Below are 19760 nucleotides of genomic sequence, written 5' to 3'. Positions count from 1 at the left end.
TGTCAGCTTCTGGTGGCCGCCCGCCCCACCTCACAGCCCTAGAGAATGGGGCGCATGAACCTCCTGTTTGGGGAGGCTAGCCCCTGGCCCTGCCCCTTCTGCCTGAGGCCTCCCCCCTGCTGGAGCCCCTCCCCACCCATTGCGGCCGGAGGAGCCTTGCCCCAGCCGCCCAGAGTCCCGGATGGCCCCAGCCACCAGCCTCCCCGCCCCAGCTGGGCCACCCGACCACACGCAGCCCTGGAGTGCCGGGCGGCCTCAGCGCCGGGCAGCCCAATCACTAGCCCAGCCGCTCCAAGTCCCGGGCGGCTGGCTGGCCCACCCTAGCCCCAGCCCCCGCCTGCTTTGGGAAAGAGAAACAGCCTGGGCTGGGGCGACAGGGGAAGAGTGGGAAGCAGGAGCGGGGTTCGGGGTGGAGAGTGGGTAGGGCCACGCCTGGCTGTTTGGGGAGGCTCTGCATCCCCTGGCCTGCAACACCCGCTGCCCATGGGGGGATGTCCAGGTTGCACCCACAGCTCCTGCCGCGTCAGCCGTTCAGGCATCTCGCAGTGCTTACGAGGAGCAGTGTAACGCCGGATTTCTGTAGAGACCTTACACGGCATCTTCTGGTGAGCTAGGATGCAGAGAACAGACCCACAGCGGCCCAGGAACTCCTACCCCCTCCTGCCCTCTGCCACACATGGGTCACAGATAGGGCTGGGGTTATGGGCTGTGTCCCTGTTACCGGGTGGGGTCAGGTATGGGGGGTTTGTAGCCCCTTAGTTCCTTTTATTTTCCATTTATTGTGCTGCGTGATGTTATGATTCATACACTGTTACATATAATTGATGTATGCTAAGTAGATTTAAGTTGTAGGGTCACAGAAATAAAAGTTTGATTAGGATTTAGGAGTGATAAATATGCATATGTACATCACAGAAGAATGAGGGGTCACCCCATGAAATTAACAGACACCAGCAGTTTTAAAAACAAACAAAAGGCAGTATTTCTTCACACAACGCCCAGTCAACCTTGGAACTCTTTGCCAGAGGATGTTGTGAAGGCCAAGACTATCACAGGGTTCAATTAAGAACTAGTTAAGTTCATGGAGGACAGGTCCATCGATGGCTATGAGCCAGGATGGGCAGGGATACAAAACCATGCTCTGAAGAGTTCCTAGCCCATCGTCTAGCAACCTGACTGGTGGGGCCGGGTGTATGGGATGCATCCCTGTTACCTAGCAATCAGGCCATGGTCCTGGCAGGGTGGGTTTTCTGTCTCCCTCAGGGGCACAGCGTGATGCGGGCGCTGGGAGCCCAGAGCCAGAAGAAGGGGAAGAGTGTCTCGGTGAAGGAGGCCGTGAAAGTGAACAGTGGGGTCAGGTTCTCGGCGTCGTAGAACGACACCCGTCCCCCTTCGTAGTCCAGACAAACCTGGATCCTGTGGGGCCTTCGGCTCAGGGCTGCCGCTGGTGACCATGGGTACACGGGAGGGAGCTGGTACTGGCCCAGCTCCACAGCCCACACTCCGTGCTGGGGCTGCAGCTCCCTGGGGTCCCTCCTGCTCACGGACTCCCGCGCCACCCCCACTGCCCAGCCGTCCTTGTCCCCCACCTCCACCTCCCAGCGGTGCCGGCCCGAGGAGAAGCCCTCAGAGCCCAGGATGCAGGAGGCCGGGAAGAATCTGCGGTGGTTGCTGGGCAGGCAGCCCCCGCTGTTCCCATGCCACACGCTGTGCCGGTCTGGGGACACCACCAGGCCAGGGTGAGCGGAGGCGGCATCCAGGGTCAGGATCTCTGGAAGGGCAGGAGAGAATTGGAGTAAGTCCATATACAACACAACAGCCCCCTTTCCTTTCAGAGCCAGTCTATATACAGAACAACAGTCCCCTTCCCTTCAGAGCCAGTCCTTATACAGCATAACAGCCCCTCCTCCTTCAGAGCTAGTCCATATAGAGCATAGCAGCCCTCATGCCATTCAGAAACAGTCCATATACAACACAACACCCCCCCTTTCCTTTCAGGGCCAGTGCTGTTGTCATCATGAACAGGTCTGACTACCAGAAGGAGGCTGCCAGACAACTCTCCAATACCAAATTCCACAGGCCACTTTCCTCAGATCCCACTGAGGAATATACTAAGAAACTGCACTATCTACTCAGGACACTCCCTACACTAACACAGGAACAAATTAACATACCCTTAGAGCCCCGACCGGGGTTATTCTATCTACTACCCAATATCCACAAAACTGGAAATCCTGGATGCCTCATCATCTCTGGAATTGGCACACTCACTAAGGCCTGGTCTACACTACGACTTTAATTCGAATTAACCCTGTAACCGTCCACACAACGACGCTAGTTAATTCGATGTAAAGGGCCCTTTAAATCGATTTCTGTACTCCACCCCAACGAGCGGAGTAGTGCCAAAATCGATTTTAACAATTCGAATTAGGGTTAGTGTGGCCGCAATTCGATGGTATTGGCCTCCGGGAGCTATCCCACAGTGCATCATTGTGACCGCTCTGGACAGCAATCTGAACTCGGATGCACTGGCCAGGTAGACAGGAAAAGCCCCACGAACATTTGAATTTCATTTCCTGTTTGCACAGCATGGAGAGCACAGGTGACCACAGATACCTCATCAGCACAGGTAACCATGCAGGCTGATAATCGAAAAAGAGCACCAGCATGGACCGTGAGGGAGGTACTGGATCTGATCGCTGTATGGGGAGAGGATTCAGTGCTAGCAGAACTTCGTTCTAAAAGACGAAATGCAAAAATTTTTGAAAAAAATCTCCAAGGGCATGATGGAGAGAGGCCACAATAGGGACTCAGATCAGTGCTGCGTGAAAGTCAAGGAGCTCAGACAAGCCTATCAGAAAACAAAGGAGGCAAACGGTCGCTCTGGGTCAGAGCCGCGGACATGCCGCTACTACGCCGAGCTGCATGCAATTCTAGGGGGGGCTGCCACCACTAACCCACCTTTGTTCGTGGATTCTGGGTCGGGGATAGTCTCGACGCCTGAGGATTCTGCCGATGGGGTAGAGGAGGAGGAGGAGGAGGATGAGCTTGCAGAGAGCACACAGCACTCCATTCTCCCCAACAGCCAGGATCTTTTTATCACCCCGACTGAAGTACCCTCCCAAGCCAGTACCCAAGACTCTGACCCCATGGAAGGCACCTCAGGTGAGTTTACCTTTTAAAATATAAAACTTGTTTTAAAAGCAAACGGTTTTTAATGATTACTTTGCCTGACTTTGCATTCGCGGTCAGTTCAGCTACTGGAAAAGTCTGTAGCTACTGGAAAAGTCTGTTAACGTGTCTGGGGATGGAGCGGAAATCCTCCAGGGACATCTCAATGAAGCTCTCCTGGAGGTACTCCGAAAGCCTTGCCAGAAGGTTTCTGGGCAGTGCATCTTTATTCCCTCCTCCATGGTAGGACACTTGACCACGCCATGCTTGCAGCAAGTAATCTGGTATCATTGCCTGACAAAGCCTGGCAGCGTATGGTCCCGGTGTTTGCTGGCATTCAAGCAACATCCGTTCTTTATCTTGTTGTGTAATCCTCAGGAGAGTGATATCACTCCTGGTAACCTGGTTGAAATACGGGAACTTAATTAAGGGGACAGAGGTGGCCGTTCCTACTGGGCTGTTTGCCTGTGGCGGAAAATAAATCCTTCCCTGCAGTTAGCCAAGCGCAGATGGGAAATTGGCCCTGAGTTTTTCGCGTTTGGCTAGCAGGGATCTTCCCTGTTACCAGCCACGCGGTGGGGGGAGGGGTACTGTGATCATCCCAGATAATTCATGGCGAGGGGGGGGGCGGCGGTGGGGGGGGGGGTTAGTTTGGTGCCTGTAGGGATCTTCCCTGATACCAGCCACGCGGTGGGGGGAGGGGTACCGTGATCATCCCAGAGAATTCATGGCGAGGGAGGGGGGGCGGCGGTGGGGGGGGGTTAGTTTGGTGCCTGTAGGGATCTTCCCTGATACCAGCCACGCGGTGGGGGGGAGGGGTACCGTGGTTAGTTTGTTTTCTGGTGCTGCTGAATGTTAACAGAAAAACCGCAGCACTCTACTTGCCTGAAGGGGCCCAGACAAGCCCCACCACACTGCCCCCCCCCAACTGGCTGAGATTGGCCAGGCTTCTGCAGCACTCTACAAGCTATGCTTGGTATGTGGGAAAGTAGGGCGCAGAAGCTGTAAGAGAATGGCTTACCATGGCCGCATGCAAGCAGAATTCTGTTGCCCAGACCTGTGATCTCTAGCAGCAAAGCCACAGGCACTCAGCATTAAGAGGCAAAATGCGACCTTGCACAGAAATCACATGTGCTATGTAATGTGAACAGTGTTGGTCACCGTGAAAGAGTATAAGCATTGTTCTGCAAAATGTAGCTTTTAAAACAATTCTCTCTTTTTTCCCCTCCCTACAGCAGCTGCAAATTCCTCAAGCCTCCCTCCTCCATCCCGAAGGTTATCACAGATAAGGCGTCGTAAGAAGAAGACGCGAGAAGAGATGTTTTCGGAAATTATGGAATCCAGCAGAAGTGACAGAGCTCATCTGAATGAGTGGAAGGAAACAGTTTCAAAGTATAGGAAAGAAGTCAGTGAACGTGAGGAGAGGAGGGACCAACGTGAGGACATGAGGGACCAACGTGAGGAGAGGAGAGACCAACGTGAGGAGAGGAGAGACGCTCGAGATGAGAGGTGGCGTCAGGAAGACCAGAGGATGAAGGAAGCAACGCTGGGGCTGCTCCAGCGTCTGGTGGAGGTTCAGGAACGGCTGCTGGAAAACAGACCGCCGCTTCAGCCCCTGTTCCACCCTTCCCCCTCCCCATGTTCCGTATCCTCCTCACCCAGACGTGTAAGAACGCGGGGGGGGAGGCTCCGTACACCTTCCCATTCCACCCCAGTAGACAGCCCAAGCAAAAGGCTGTCATTTTTTTAACCTTTTCTTTGTGGCTTTTTCCTTCCCAGTAATCCTCCTCCCAAATACCACCCGGGTTCCCTCCCTCTTTTTCTAATCTATTAATAAAGAATAAATGATTTTTAAATTATAGTGACTTTATTTGGTTTGAAAGAAAGCTGGGGGAAGGGGCAGGGTGGGTTCCTTACAGAAAATCAGTCAGTAAAGGGGGAGGGTTTTCATGAAGGAGAAACAAACAGATATTTCACACTGTAGCCTGGCCAGCCATGAAACTGGTTTTTAAAGCTTCTCTGATGCACACCGCTTCATGGTGTGCTCTTCTAATCGCCCTGGTGTCTGGCTGCGCGTAATCAGCAGCCAGGCGATTTGCCTCAGCCTCCCACCCCGCCATAAAGGTCTCCCCCTTACTTTCACAGAGATTGTGGAGCACGCAGCAAGCAGAAATAACAATGGGGAGATTTCTTTGGCTGAGGTCAGAGCGAGTCAATAATGAACGCCAGCGACCTTTTAAACGGCCAAATGCACATTCTACCACCATTCTGCACTTGCTTAGCCTGTAGTTAAACAGCTCCTGACTCCTGTCCAGGCTGCCTGTGTATGGCTTCATGAGCCATGGCATTAAGGGGTAGGCTGGGTCCCCAAGAATAACTATGGGCATTTCAACATCCCCAACGGTTATTTTCTGGTCCGGAAAGTAAGTCCCTTGCTGCAGCCCTTTAAACAGAGTTGTGTTCCTGAAGACGCGAGCGTCATGAACCCTTCCCGCCCAGCCCGCATTGATGTTGGTGAAACGTCCCTTGTGATCCACAAGTGCTTGCAGCACCATTGAAAAGTATCCCTTGCGGTTTATGTACTCGGTGGCTTGGTGCTCCGGTGCCAAGATAGGGATATGGGTTCCGTCTATCGCCCCACCACAGTTAGGGAATCCCATTGCAGCAAAACCATCCACTATAGCCTGCACATTTCCCAGAGTCACAAACTTTCGTAGCAGCACCTGAGTGATTGCTTTGGCTACTTGCATCACAGCAGCCCCCACAGTAGATTTTCCCACTCCAAATTGATTCCCGACTGACCGGTAGCTGTCTGGCGTTGCAAGCTTCCACAGGGCTATCGCCACGCGCTTCTCAACTGTGAGGGCTGCTCTCATCTTGGTATTCTGGCGTTTCAAGGCAGGGGACAGCAAGTCACAAAGTTCCATGAAAGTGCCCTTACGCATGCGAAAGTTCCGCAGCCACTGGGAATCGTCCCAGACCTGCAACACTATGCGGTCCCACCAGTCTGTGCTTGTTTCCCTTGCCCAGAATCGGCGTTCCATGTTTAGAATCTGCCCCATTAACAACATGATCTCCAAAGCCTGTGGTTTCACTGAATTCTGTATCCGTGTCCGTGTCCATGTCCTCATCATGCTTGTCGCTGCGCTGCCGCTGCCGCTGCCTCCTCTCCTCGTTTTTCTGGTCCTGGCTGAGCATAAACTCCACGAGAACGCGCGAGGTGTTTACAATATTCATGAGTGCTGTCTTGAGCTCAGCGGGCTCCATGCTTGCCGTGGTATGGAGTCTGCAGTGTTCACCCACCCAGGAAAAAAGGCGCGAAAATGGTTGTCTGCCGTCCGTTGCTTTCATGCAGGGAGGGAGGGAGGAAGTGAGGCTGTACCCAGAACCACCTGCGACGATGTTTTTTGTCCCATCAGGCACTGGGATCTTAACCCACAATCCCAATGGGCGCGGGAGACTGCGGGAACTATGGGATAGCTATGGAATTGCTACCCACAGTGCAACGGTGCAGAAATCGACGCTAGCCCCAGTACTTGGACGCACACCACCGAATTAATGTGCTAGTGTGGCCGCATTCATTTCGACTTTATACAACCTGTTTCTCAAATCCGAATTATCTAAATTCGGATTAATCCCGTAGTGTAGACATACCCTTAAGGACTATCCGGATATGTGGACTCTCTGCTCAGACCCTACGCCACCAGCACACCCAGCTATCTCCGTGACACCACTGATTTCCTGAGAAAACTACAATGCATTGGTGACCTCCCAGAAAACACCATCCTAGCCACCATGGATGTAGAGGCTCTCTACACAAACATCCCACTGTGACGAACTGGGCCTGTTCTTGCTGGGGTGTGTGAATGCTGACAGGCGAGTGTGGCTAGGATGGTCTGCATCGGGGGATGGGAGTCTGCCCGAGGGAACATACCTGAGCTTGTAACATGAGAACCCAGGAAGGGGTTGGAGGCCAGGTGACTCCGGGGCCCGGAAAACTGAACAAAGGCTGTGGGAGGGGTCGCTGAAGGGAGAGTGTGGGAAGCGAGCTGAGGAGATGGCTGGGAGGAGAGATGGCTCTGACCCCCCAAAGGGGGGTGGGCTGGGATGCCCTGGGACCCCAAGCTGGACCTAACTGAAAGGTATCCTGTTGTCTGTGCCTGCAAGACCTGTCTTGGACTGTATTCCTGTCATCCAAATAAACCTTCTGCTTTACTGGCTGGCTGAGAGTCATGGTGAATCGCAGGAAGCCGGGGATGCAGGGCCCTGACTTCCCCAATACTCCGTGACAACTGGTGGCAGCGGTGGGATCTACTGCACCCCGTGGACGGCGCTTCCTGCAGTAAGTGACTGGGGAGCAGTAAAACGAAGGGGGATTGACGGGGACCAGGCGTGCTGAAGAGTGAGAGAGAGACGGTTATTACCCCTGGGAGTGTGTGACCAGCGAGAAGGACTTTTGCAGTAACAGGGTCCCCCGGGGGGATCGCAGCGAGTGGTCCCAGGGGCGGAGGAGTCTGCAGCTCGACCCTGGCAGAGAGGTGGTGACCTCGAGAAAGGCTGGCACACTAGGGGTCTCCCTGGGAACTGTGGGGAGCTGTGAGCACACAGGCCGGTGAGTGGCCAGCAGGAAGATGTATGCCAAGCGGCTTAAGAGCGACCTGGTGGAGCTGTGCAAGCAGAGGGGGCTGCGCATTGGGAGGTTCACCAAAGAACAGCTCATTGCCCAGCTGGAGGCGGAAGATCGCGCGAATGAACTGATCCCTGTGTCTCAGGGAAGCAGCCTGGCAAATGCAGCGCAGGCACCAGTGTCTGTCCCAGCTGGGAGTGGTCAGCCGGCTGCTGAGGGCTTCCCGAGACCCCTCCTTCCTATGCCTAGGGGAAGGGTGGGGAGGAGCCCAGCAAATACCGAAGGCGCCGTGACCCCCCCGGCCAGCAGGGGATCCTCCCGGCGAAGCTCGCCGGCCAGCAGAGGACCCTCCCGGCGACGTTCGGCATCCGTGGAGCGGAATTGGCTGGAATGGGAGAAAGAGCTAAAACTGAGAGAGCTGGAGGATCGTGAACAACAGAGACAGCATGAACGGGAGGAGAAAGAGAGACAGCATCAGCGTGAACGGAAGGAGAAAGAAAGACAGCATCAGCATAAACGGGAGGAGAAAGAGAGACAGAGACAGCATGAACAGGAGGAGAATGAGAGACAGCGTCAGCATGACCTGGAACTGGCGAGATTGAAGGGCAGCGAACCCCCGGCTGCGGTGACTGAGGGGGGACCCAGGACTGCACGGAGCTTTGATAAGTGCATCCTGGCCCCACGCAAGGAGGGGGAGGACATGGATGACTTCCTGGAGGCCTTTGAGACGGCCTGCGAGCTGCACCGGGTTGATCCTGCGGACAGACTCCGGGTCCTTACCCCCTTACTGGACCCCAAATCCGTGGCATTGTACCGCCAACTGGGAGAGGCAGAAAAAGGGGACTACGAACTATTCAAAAAGGCCCTGCTACGAGAGTTTGGGCTGACTCCTGAGATGTACCGGGAAAGGTTCCGGAGTCAGGATAAAACCCCTGAGATCTCATATCTGCAACTAGCCGTCCGCATGGAAAGATACGCCAGCAAGTGGGCTGGTGGGGCCCAGACGAAGGAGGACCTGATTAAACTGCTGGTACTGGAGCAACTGTATGAGCGGTGCCCATCCAACCTAAGGCTGTGGTTGGTGGACGGAAAGCCAGAGAACCCGCGACACGCAGGGCAGCTGGCTAATGAGTTTGTAAAGAGCCGGTCAGGGGGTGGCAGGGAGGAGCCCCAAAGGAACAGGCCCGCCGCGATGCAGAGAGAGAGTCACCCTGGGACCTCCCAAAGGGGGAATATGGGGAATCCCCTCCCACGGGGAATGCCCAGCGTCAGGAACAACCAACCGGCTCGAGGGGACCCACGGGACATGAGCTGCTATTACTGCGGCCAAAGAGGCCACGTTCGGGCCCAGTGCCCCAAGCTCAAGGACAGACTGAGCAGACCGAACCCGCACCGGGTTAACTTGGTAGAGGCCCAGACGGACGAGGGGCAGGCTTCTCACGCAAGAGGGGCTGGCAGCTTATCAACGGCTCAAGAGAGAGAAGGGCCCCAGGCCAGCTTCTCTGGGGGGCCAGATGCTCCGAATTCAAAGTTCTCCGTTTACAGGGTCGGCGCGGGGCTGTCCCTGCGGAGCGAGTGCCTTGTTCCCCTGGAGATGGATGGGAAGAAAGTTTATGGATACTGGGACACGGGCGCAGAGGTGACACTGGCCCGGCCCGAGGTGGTGGCCCCAGATCGGGTGGTGCCCAACACCTTCCTGACCCTAACCGGGGTGGGCGGGACCCCATTCAAGGTTCCCGTAGCGAGGGTACACCTGAAATGGGGGGCCAAGAAGGGCCCCAAGAACGTGGAAGTGCACCACCATTTGCCCACTAAGGTGTTGATGGGGGGGGGGACCTAGAGAACTGGCCAAGCAGCCCCCAGACCGCCTTAGTTGTGACCCGCAGTCAGAGCCGGCGAGGGGCACTGCGCCCTGGCCTTGGGGCGGGTGCCTTGCCTGAGGCGCAGGACCCTAACCTGGTGGGAAGGGAACGCCCAGGGACACGGCTCAGGAAGGCTGCAGCTTCGGACCCAGCGGGCAAAAAAAAGCAGGTGGCCATCCCTGTCCCAGCTGCTAAGTTCCAGGCCAAGTTACAAAGAGATCCCTCCTTGCGGAAGATAAGGGACCTGGCCGACCTCAATGCGGTACAGACCATAGGACGAGGTGGCCGGAAAAGGTTCCTGTGGGAGAAGGGGTTCCTGTACCGAGAATGGGCTCCCCCAGGGAAAATGGAGTCAGGGGGGATCAGGAGGCAGCTGGTGGTACCCCAGAAGTATCGCCGCCAGCTGCTGTGCCGGGCCCATGACATTCCCCTCTCAAGGCACCAGGGAACCTGGCGTACCCAGCAGAGGCTGCTACGAAGCTTTTACTGGCCTGGGGTCTTTGTTACTGTCCAACAGTACTGCGAATCCTGTGACCCCTGTCAGAGGGGGAGGAAGGCCTGGGACAAGGGGAAAACAGCTTTAGAACCCTTGCCCAGCATAGAGGAGCCTTTCCGGAGGGTGGCCAAGGTTAAAAGGGCGGCTCTAAACCAAGAAAGCCCAAAGCACAAACCTCCAGACTGGAGCGCTGGGAAAAAACCACAGCCCAGTTGGAGCCCCAGAGGTATGGGGGTGGGAAAAGGGCACAGGCCGCATAAACCTTCCCACATGCGAACTGCGAGTGCCATCAAGCACCCCCAACCTAAGGGGGGGCGTAAAACTGAAGGGGCCTGGTGTAATTCTCACCAAGGAATGAGAGGGATGCGGGGGCATCCATGGGAACGGGGGTAGGTTCGAACTTCCCCGGGTCACTGGCTAAAGTGACCCTGCTCAGTTCGGTCTCGAAGGGGGGAGAGATGTGACGAACTGGGACTGTTCTTGCTGGGGTGTGTGAATGCTGACAGGCAAGTGTGGCTAGGATGGTCTGCATCGGGGGATGGGAGTCTGCCCGAGGGAACATACCTGAGCTTGTAACATGAGAACCCAGGAAGGGGTTGGAGGCCAGGTGACTCCGGGGCCCGGAAAACTGAACAAAGGCTGTGGGAGGGGTCGCTGAAGGGAGAGTGTGGGAAGCGAGCTGAGGAGATGGCTGGGAGGAGAGATGGCTCTGACCCCCCAAAGGGGGGTGGGCTGGGATGCCCTGGGACCCCAAGCTGGACCTAACTGAAAGGTATCCTGTTGTCTGTGCCTGCAAGACCTGTCTTGGACTGTATTCCTGTCATCCAAATAAACCTTCTGCTTTACTGGCTGGCTGAGAGTCATGGTGAATCGCAGGAAGCCGGGGGTGCAGGGCCCTGAGTTCCCCAATACTCCGTGACACCCACACACAGATGGAATACAAGCTGTCAGGAACAGTATCCCTGATGATGACACAGCACAACTTGTTGCTGAGCTCTGTGACTATCTTCACGCACAATTATTTCAAATTTGGTGACAATATATACCTCCAGACCAGTGGCACCACCATGGGCACCCGCATGGCCCCACAATATGCCAACATTTTTTGGCTGACCTGGAACAACGCTTCTTCAGCTCTTGTCCACTCACACCCCTTCTCTACCTACGCTGCATTGATGACATCTTCATCATCTGGACCCATGGGAAGGAGACCCTGGAAGAATTCCACCATGATTTCAACAGCTTCCACCCCACCATCAACCTCAGCCTGGACCAATCTACACAGGAGGTCCACTTCCTAGACACCACAGTACAAATAAGCGATGGTCACGTTAACACCACCCTATACCGAAAACCCACCGACCGCTACACCTACCTTCATGCCTCCAGCTTCCACCCCGGACACACCACATGATCCATCGTCTACAGCCAAGCGCTGAGGTACAACCGCATCTGCTCCAACCCCTCAGACAGAGACCAACACCTACAAGATCTTCACCAAGCAGTCTCAAAACTACGATACCCACACAAGGAAATAAGGAAACAAATCAACAGAGCCAGACGTGTACCCAGAAACCTCCTGTTACAAGACAAGCCCAAGAAAGAAACCAACAGAACTCCACTGGCCATCACCTACAGTCCTCAGCTTAAACCAGATCAGCTACAACATCACCAGTTCATTCACCTGCACATCCACCAATGTTATATATGCCATCATGTACCGGCAATGCCCCTCTGCTATATACATTGGCCAAACTGGACAGTCACTACGCAATAGGATAAATGGACAAGAGTCAGATATCAGGAATGGCAATATACAAAAACCTGTAGGAGAACACTTCAACCTCCCTGACCACACAATAGCAGATGTAAAGGTAGCCATCTTACAGCAAAAAAAAACTTCAGGACCAGACTCCAAAGAGAAACTGCTGAGCTCCAGTTCATTTGCAAATTTGACAGCATCAGATCAGGATTAAACAAAGACTGTGAATGGCTATCCAACTACAGAAGCAGTTTCTCCTCCCTTGGTGTTCACACCTCAACTGCTAGCAGAGCACCTCACCCTCCCTGATTGAACTAACCTCGTTATCTCCATACTGATTTATACCTGCCTCTGGAAATTTCCATTACTTGCGTCTGACAAAGTGGGCATTCACCCATGAAAGCTTATGCTCCAATACATCGGTTAGTCTTGAAGGTGCCACAGGACCCTCTGTTGCTTTTTAGTTTGATTCAGTGGCTCCCAGCACCCCGCACTGTACAAATTGTTCCAGCACACCTGGGCACAGAGACACGGGGGGGACAGGGACACATGGGGACAGGGGCAGATGTGCCTGACTCAATGGCAGAGGCTATGGGTCAGCCAGGGTTTGCTTGGGGGAAGCTCCCCAACAATCCCTCCCCAGCCCTCCCAAAAAACCTATTCCATACTTTTCCCACCCACACCCTCAAACTCTCCAAGTTCACACCCAGGCTCCTTCACAGCAATTTACTTCTCTCTCCCTCAGCTCCTCCGTTAGCCCTAACTCCCCCAAGCCTTTGCACTAGATCTGAGGGGTGCGGGAAATACTGTTCTCTATTGTAGTGTAAATGAATTATTACTCCGAGTTCTGTATTAATACGCCTAGTAAGGAATCTATTTGTCAAAAATACATTTTCTGAATCTTTTTGTTCTCTGTATTGTTACAGACATACCTGCAGACTGGTATTTTGAAATAAATGAGCACAAAGGATTGAAACTGGCATGATGATATTGTGTTATTTTGACAAACAAAATATGCAGAATTTTAAAATACTGTGCGCAGAATTTGTAATTTTTTGGCGCAGAGTTCCCCCAGGAGTACAATCAGCTGTTCAACATCTGGCCCTGCACCCCCATCAGCTCTCCAGCAGCTGCACTGCCAATCAGCTGTTGAGGGGGGCTGCCCCACCCCATGCTCCCCTCTGCCTCTCCCCCCTTCACTGCCCTTAAGGCAGGAGGGGGCAGAAAGGAGCCAGCAACGGGCATGAGGTGCTCAGGGGAAGGAGTCTGGGGGGAGGGGGTGGAGCAAGGGCAGGAAGAGGTGGAGTGGGGGCAGGGCCTTGGGGGAGGGGGCAGAGCTGGTGTGGGGCACCCACTGGCAGAACCAATGTGCCTATGACAGGAAGCCCCCCAAATCTCCTACTGCTCAGCAGAGACTCAATTACACTACAAATAATTAATCATTTAGATTGGAAGCACCTTGGGGCAGGGACGTCCTTACACGTCCTACCCCGGAGTGACCCTACATAAATAAAAGTAACAACAACAACAGTGCCACTGCTTACCCTGACTCTCCCACATCTCGTCCTGGAGAGCTCTCCTCTTGCGGGAGTGATGCCTGAGGCTCTCCTCGAGTTCAGCCATGGGCGCAGACGCCAATTCGGGCAGCGTCATCTTTTTATACCTACGGGAAACAAACAGGCACGCACCGGAGGGATTCTGTATTAAGGGCACCGTGTGCATGTTAGGTGTGCCAGGGGGAGCATCTCTCAGCAACGCTGGATCCAGCGGGCATAGCTGACTTGCAGTAGGACGCTGCGTCTATTTGCCAACGCCCAAAACTTCCCCTGAGATCTGAGAGTCAAGCTGGGTCCTTGGCATCTAGCCACTGACCAAGGAGAAAAGTTTGGCAGGGACAAACAGGCACCTGTGCAGCTCCTGTCCCTCCTCTCCCCGCCCCTCGGTTACACCTGTGCAGCCCCCCACGTGGCCCCTGTCCCTTCCCCGCTCTGCCCCTCGGTGACCCCCACGCAGCCACCCCCCATACAGCCCTCCCATCCCTTTCCTGCCCCTTGGTGACCCCCGTGTGACCCTGTTCCCACTCTTGAGTGACCCCAGCACAGCTCCCCCCATTTCTGCCCCACACCTGGCAGACCCCATATGCCCCCCATTCCCACTGTGGCCCCCTGTCCCCTTCCTGCTTTGCCCTGGGTGATCCCCATGTGGCCCCCCATCCCCTTCCTCCCCACCCCTCAATGCCTCCTTGCATGCCCCTCCTTTCCCTCGGTGAGTTCCCCAGGCTCCCCTGGGACCCCAAACACAACCCCCATCCCCTTCTGCTACTGCCACCGGTGCAGCCCCCACCCATGCCCTTCTATACGTGGGTGCACAAGCTAAAACCAAATGGGGCTTCTAGGCCACTCTGCCGCTGATGCAGAAGCAGCAATATTCTGCAGCTGGGATGGGGAGGCCTCTCCCCCCGCCCCCTCCCCGATAACAGAGGGCACACGAAGGAGGCTCCTACTTGTTCAAGGTGCTTTCGGCGTCCTAGGTGGGAGAGAAAGAAGAGACCATCAGCTCTCCAGCCACGAACTGGGGCTTGGTGGCCCAGGGGCTGGAAGGGAAGGCAGGGGGTGTATTTCTGGAGTGGGAGCAGGAGTATTGTGGATTATGGTTAGGAAGGAGTCAGTGATTCCCAGGCCACCCCCTGTCGGATGTAAACTAGCACTGCTCGGCCGCGTGTCAGAGCCCCTTCACTGCTGGGAGCAGAGGGCGATTCTCTGATAAGTCCAGCGAGCAAGGGGAGCGCTGGCAGCATGGGATGGTGGAGAGGGGTGGCAAGTTGGCGGCCTCTCTCTCTCCCCCTCACCTTGAGGAGCTCATCATCCGGCAGCCGGCACTTCCCCTCTAGCTCGGCTACCAGTCCATGCAGCAGAGTCGCCCTCTGGTGGAGCCGGCTCATGTTCTCCTGCCGCAGCTGCTTCACATCCTGGGCCACGTTACCCAGCCCCTTCAGCAGGAGGCGCTCCTTTTCCTGCAGCCGCCGATACAGATGCTGGAAGGTGGACACCACTCGCTGCTTCTCGGCCTTGGTGTGAGCCTGTGGCGGGCAGGGAGAGAGGGGGCAGGTTGGGGCGTGGGACGCGCAGCTTTGGGAACCACAGAGAGCGAGGGCGTGGTATTCCCATGTGAAGGGGCAGCATGGGATGTGTGGGAGCAGGACATGGTAATATACAAGGGAGGGAGGAGCAGATGGACAGAGGTGTGCAAGCATCCAACGTGTTTTTTGATAGAAAACTGGGTTAACTGGCAGCAGTAGTAGAGCTGTTCTCCTCTACAAAGGACCAGCCACTAGAGGGTGGGACCCATTGAGATATCCAGTCTTTATAATGACCTATCTTCAAAACTGGGATCCCACTGCGCGGATCACATGAGCGCAGGGAGTAACTCCATTACCTAGCAGCAGTAGTAGAACTGTTATCCTTTAGCAGGACCAGCCCCTAGAGTAGAGCTGCTCAGAAATTTTTCAACAACCCTGTTTTTCCATCAGAAAATACTGATTTGTCACACCCGAAATGTTCTGTGGGAACTTCTGTTTTGACTAAACTTCCGCAGGTGCAGGAACTTCTGGTCCAAGTGAGAGGTCTACACTCCCAGAAGAACCAGTAGCCCAGATGTTAAATGGACATCTCTCTCTCCCGCCATGGCAGTCCCTGAGCTGGGGCTGGGAAGAAGGGGGGGGCCTCTCCCTCTCTCCCCCACTGCAGCAGCCCTCGAGCTGGGGCTGGGAAGGAGCGGGTTCTCTCCCCGGAAGCCGCAGCCCTGGAGCTGGGGAAAGTCGCCTCTTTCTCTAGCCGCCGCAGCCCAGCACGTCCCAAATTCCCCCCACCCCCTCTTCTCAATCCACTGTTCCCTCCCACCTATCCCCTATTCCGCCCAAGGAAACCACCTCATCTTACATGTGCGTCTTCTCCAGGGTCCAGGCACCTAATTAGTGGAGCCACCACGCCTGCATGGCTATACTAATTAGGTGGGTGGCCCTTCATTCACTTGTGTGCGGCCGCCCAGGCACGCACCTTAGAGGGAACTATCTGCGGACCACCTGAATGGTGCTCGTGGACCACAGTTTGAGAACCTCTGTCATAAATAGTTATTGGGCCAGAGAGAGAGACTGACTCTGTAGCTCTGGCAGTAGTAGGCTATTGCCTTCTATGGGGACCAGCCATTAGAGGGGGATGTGAGAGACACTCTGCAAGGGTGTTGCATTGGCAAAGTGCAGGGGAACCCCAAGGGATGGGGAAAGAGAACTTACCAGCAGCGTCTCCAGCCTCCTCCCTTCGCTGACGGTGAAGGCCTCCTGGCTGGTGCTCTCATTTTTCAGAATCTGCAGGTGCCTTTGAAATTGGCCCTGTCAACAACGGTGGAAGGATGGCTTGTGGTGGAAGGCTGAACTGGGAGTAGGAAATCAGGGTTTGGCTCACAGAGAGAGGATTCAGGACTCCTGGGTTCTGTGCCCAGCTCTGGGAGAGGAGTGGGGCCCAGTGGTTAGCGCAGGGGGGTGCTGGGAGTCAGGACTCCTGGGTTCTAGCCCCAGCTCCTTGACAGGGGGGTATGTGCTTAGAGCACAACTAGGACAGCTCCTTGGTTCTATTACTGGTTCCAGGCGGTGGGAGCCAGGACTCCTGGGTTCTACCCCCGCACTGCCCCTCCTCGCCATCCATGGAGGCCTCTCCCCTCCCAGCCCCACCGCTCTGCTCCAAGTGCCCTGCGTTAGAGCCAGTTACCTTGTACTCCTGGGCAGCCTCCTCGACGGGAACCACCCTGTGAGCTCGGTGCTCCTTGGATCTGTCACACACCACGCAGATCAGGGCCTGATCCTCCTTGCAGAACAGAATGAGCCTCTCCTTGTGCTTCTGGCACATGCTGCCCTCTGCCCCCCACCCCAGCTGCCTGGCTCTCTCCACCACCTTCCCCAGCAGGGGGTTTGGGTGCAAATGCCTCTCCTGGAATCTCTTCCCGCACTTGGGACAGGAAAAGTTTTCTTCCAGTCCGTCCCAGACCCGGGTGATGCAGGCCTGGCAGAAATTGTGCCCACAGTTCAAGAGTATGGGGTCTTGGAAGGAATCCAAGCAGATGGGACAGGCCAGGTCATCTTCCAGAGCTTTCCCGGGGTGAACAGCGGCCATGGCTGGTAAGAGAAACAGAAACTTACAAGAGGGCTGAGCTCCTTCAGGCCCACCCACTTCCTGGAATCTGGCAGGTGGAGGAGGTGTCTGCAAATCAGCCTGTTTAAATTAATAGGGATAAACCAAGAGCAGGATGGGGGGAGAGGTGTCCAGCTCTGGGAGGGGAGTGGTTAGAGCAGCGGTTCTCCCAATTAGCACACAGCTGCAGCCCAGCTGTGTGCTAAAGGCTGCCAGCGGGCCCAGGGATCTGGACTGCTGCTCGGCCCCACACAGCAGGTTCCAGGGTCCCTGCCACCCAATCCCCCGCCCAGGGCTCTGCTCCTGGCCCCACGCTGTGGAGGGGTCTCTGGGAGGGAGGTGCTGGGCATAGGGATCTGTGGGGGAGGTTGAGGGGGGCGCGCTGTGGTTCTCAACCTGTGGCCCAGGTAACACATGCGGCCCACAATGATAAATAGGTTGAGAACCACTGGGTTAGCGCATCAGTGGTGTGTGTGTGTGTGTGTGTGTGTGTGTGGTGGGGGGTATTCTAATGGTTGGATTAGTAGGAGTTTGAGCACTGTAATTATTCCAGTATAAAGTGATTTTTGTTCCAGATTACTGTCGATTCAGGGAACTGCTCCACAATAGATATCCAGGTCAATTTCTCCAGTCTACTGATCAGAGTTTCAAACACGATCATTAGCAACTCTGCTTCCCGCCACGTCATAAGCCAGTGGCCGGATCTCATAGCCCTCAAATCCCCTGCCCTCACCCAGTAGATCCCCTCTCCCCTCCCAAAGTGGAGCCCAGAACCCAGGAGTCCTGAATCCGCTCTCGTGAATCTGGCTGTTGCATTTCTAATTAACTCATTGCCTCTCTGTAAGTGCCAAGAGCCGACCCCCAGATGAGCACCGCCGAGTATATTCCCAGAGTTGAGTCAGCCTGGGCACTGCCCCCACAACACTCCCTGCCAAGGGGCCTTGGAGCTGGTCTGGAAAGACCATCGCCAGGAGGATATACTGTGTCGAAAGAGGGATCAGTTTCATCCAATATTCTTATGTGTATTACGGTAGCACCCAGAGGCCCCAGCTGAGATCAGGGCCCCATTGTGCCAGGCACTGCATAGACACAGGGAGAGACAGTCCCTGCCACAAAGAGGCAGGGTGGGAGGGGAAATTGAGGCCAGAGCAATGCAGTGACTTGCAGTGACAGACTCACAGTATCAGAGGTAGGAATTGAACCTAGATCTCCTGAATCCCACTCCAGTGCCTTAACTCCAAACCCATCCCTGTCCTATTAGCCCACTAACACTTAATATTACTTCTCCAGCTCACACCTGTTTACCGAGTGCAATTCAATTCCTCTGCTAGGCTGAGACTCCAGAGATCCAGCTTCAAGCCCCAGCTCTTCCACCGACTCCGTGTGACCGTGGGCACATCCCTTAGCCGCTCTGTGCCTCACTTTCCCCATCTGTAACAACCTTGGACTTAGGCTGACCAGACAGCAAGTGTGAAAAATCAGGACGGGGGTGGGGGGTAATAGGAGCCTATACAAGAAAAAGACCCAAAAATCAGGACTGTCCCTATAAAATTGGGACATCTGGTCACCCACTGGGGAGCCAGGATTAGAATCCTGATTCTTCCAAGCCCGAACTCCCGCATCTATTTGACCTAATGGGGATCCTCTCCTAGTGGTAGGTCTAGTATACTGTACACAGGGGCAATTGCTAGGTGGCAACACAGAGACATCTTCCCCCCCCCCCCCGTTCACACACTACAATAGTTATATCATGCTGTCTGAAGAGGTAGCCCCCCGCTCCACGCACACTGTAGCCTGCAGGTCTAGGCATAAGAACATCCACACTGGGTCAGACCAAAGGTCCATCTAGCCCAGTGTCCTGTCTTCTGACAATGGTGCCCCAGAGGGAATGAACAGAACAGGGAATCATCAAGTGATCCATCCCCTGTCGCCCATTCCCAGCTTCTGGCAAACAGAGGCTAGGGACACCATCCCTGCCCATCCTGGCTAACAGCCATTGATGAACCTATCCTCCATGAATTTATCTAGTTCTTTTTTGAACCCTGTGATAGTCTTGGCCTTCACAACATCCTCTGCAAAGGAGTTCCACAGGTTGAGTGGGCGTTGTGTGAAGAAATACTGCCTTTTGTTTGTTTTAAACCTGCTGCCTATTAATTTCATTGGATGACCCCTGGTTCCTGTATTCTGTGAAGGAGTAAATAACAAGTCCTTATTTACTTTCTCCACACCAGTTCTGATTTTATAGATCTCTATCATATCCCCCCTTAGTCGTCTCTTTTCCAAGCTGAAAAGTCCCAGTCTTATCAATTTCGCCGCATACGGAAGCTGTTCCATATCCCAAATCATTTTTGTTGCCCTTTTCTGAACCTTTTCCAATTCCAAGATACCGTTTTTGAAATGGGGCGACTACATCTGCCCTCGGTATTCAAGCTGTGGGAGCACCATGGATTTAGATAGGGGCAATATGATAGAGGCATTTGCTAGTCAGGCATCCGTGTAAGTTAAGGCAGAACAACCATGAACCAATGCACCTCAAGGCCTGTCAGACAATAGCTTAGCTCAACCAATGAAGGCATAAGACCCAAAACGCCTTAGCATAAGCAGCGGGTGGGAGATGCCGGCATGCCGACCGCTGATGATGATGATGAGGAGGACGATA

The 19760-nt window shown here is 54.8% G+C and overlaps 1 protein-coding gene across 1 annotated transcript; it reads right to left on the bottom strand.

Moving 5' to 3' along the window:
• Positions 1 to 768: 768 nt before the first annotated feature.
• Positions 769 to 18763, bottom strand: LOC101941365 (E3 ubiquitin-protein ligase TRIM39-like). Its single transcript, XM_024113298.3, has 6 exons — positions 16682 to 18763; positions 16210 to 16305; positions 14767 to 14997; positions 14422 to 14444; positions 13463 to 13581; positions 769 to 1771 (listed from the first exon to the last, which is right to left on the bottom strand). Exons 1-6 carry the CDS (start codon positions 17081 to 17083, stop codon positions 1260 to 1262), a joined length of 1383 nt encoding a protein of 460 aa, XP_023969066.2. The 5' UTR covers positions 17084 to 18763; the 3' UTR covers positions 769 to 1259.
• Between the last annotated feature and the right edge of the window lie 997 nt (positions 18764 to 19760).

Source organism: Chrysemys picta, chromosome 12 (assembly GCF_011386835.1).
Source record: "Chrysemys picta bellii isolate R12L10 chromosome 12, ASM1138683v2, whole genome shotgun sequence".
Lineage (NCBI taxonomy): Eukaryota > Metazoa > Chordata > Testudines > Emydidae > Chrysemys > Chrysemys picta.
This window is presented reverse-complemented; position numbering and strand designations above follow the sequence as displayed.

Coding starts and splice junctions, on each gene's coding strand:
- LOC101941365 (XM_024113298.3), bottom strand. CDS start 17,083: ATGGCCGCTGTTCACCCCGGGAAAGCTCTGGAAGATGACCTGGCCTGT. Junction 16,306..16,681: donor AGGCTGCCCAGGAGTACAAG/GTAACTGGCTCT, acceptor CGTTGTTGACAG/GGCCAATTTCAAAGGCACCT. Junction 14,445..14,766: donor CGGATGATGAGCTCCTCAAG/GTGAGGGGGAGA, acceptor TCTCCCACCTAG/GACGCCGAAAGCACCTTGAA.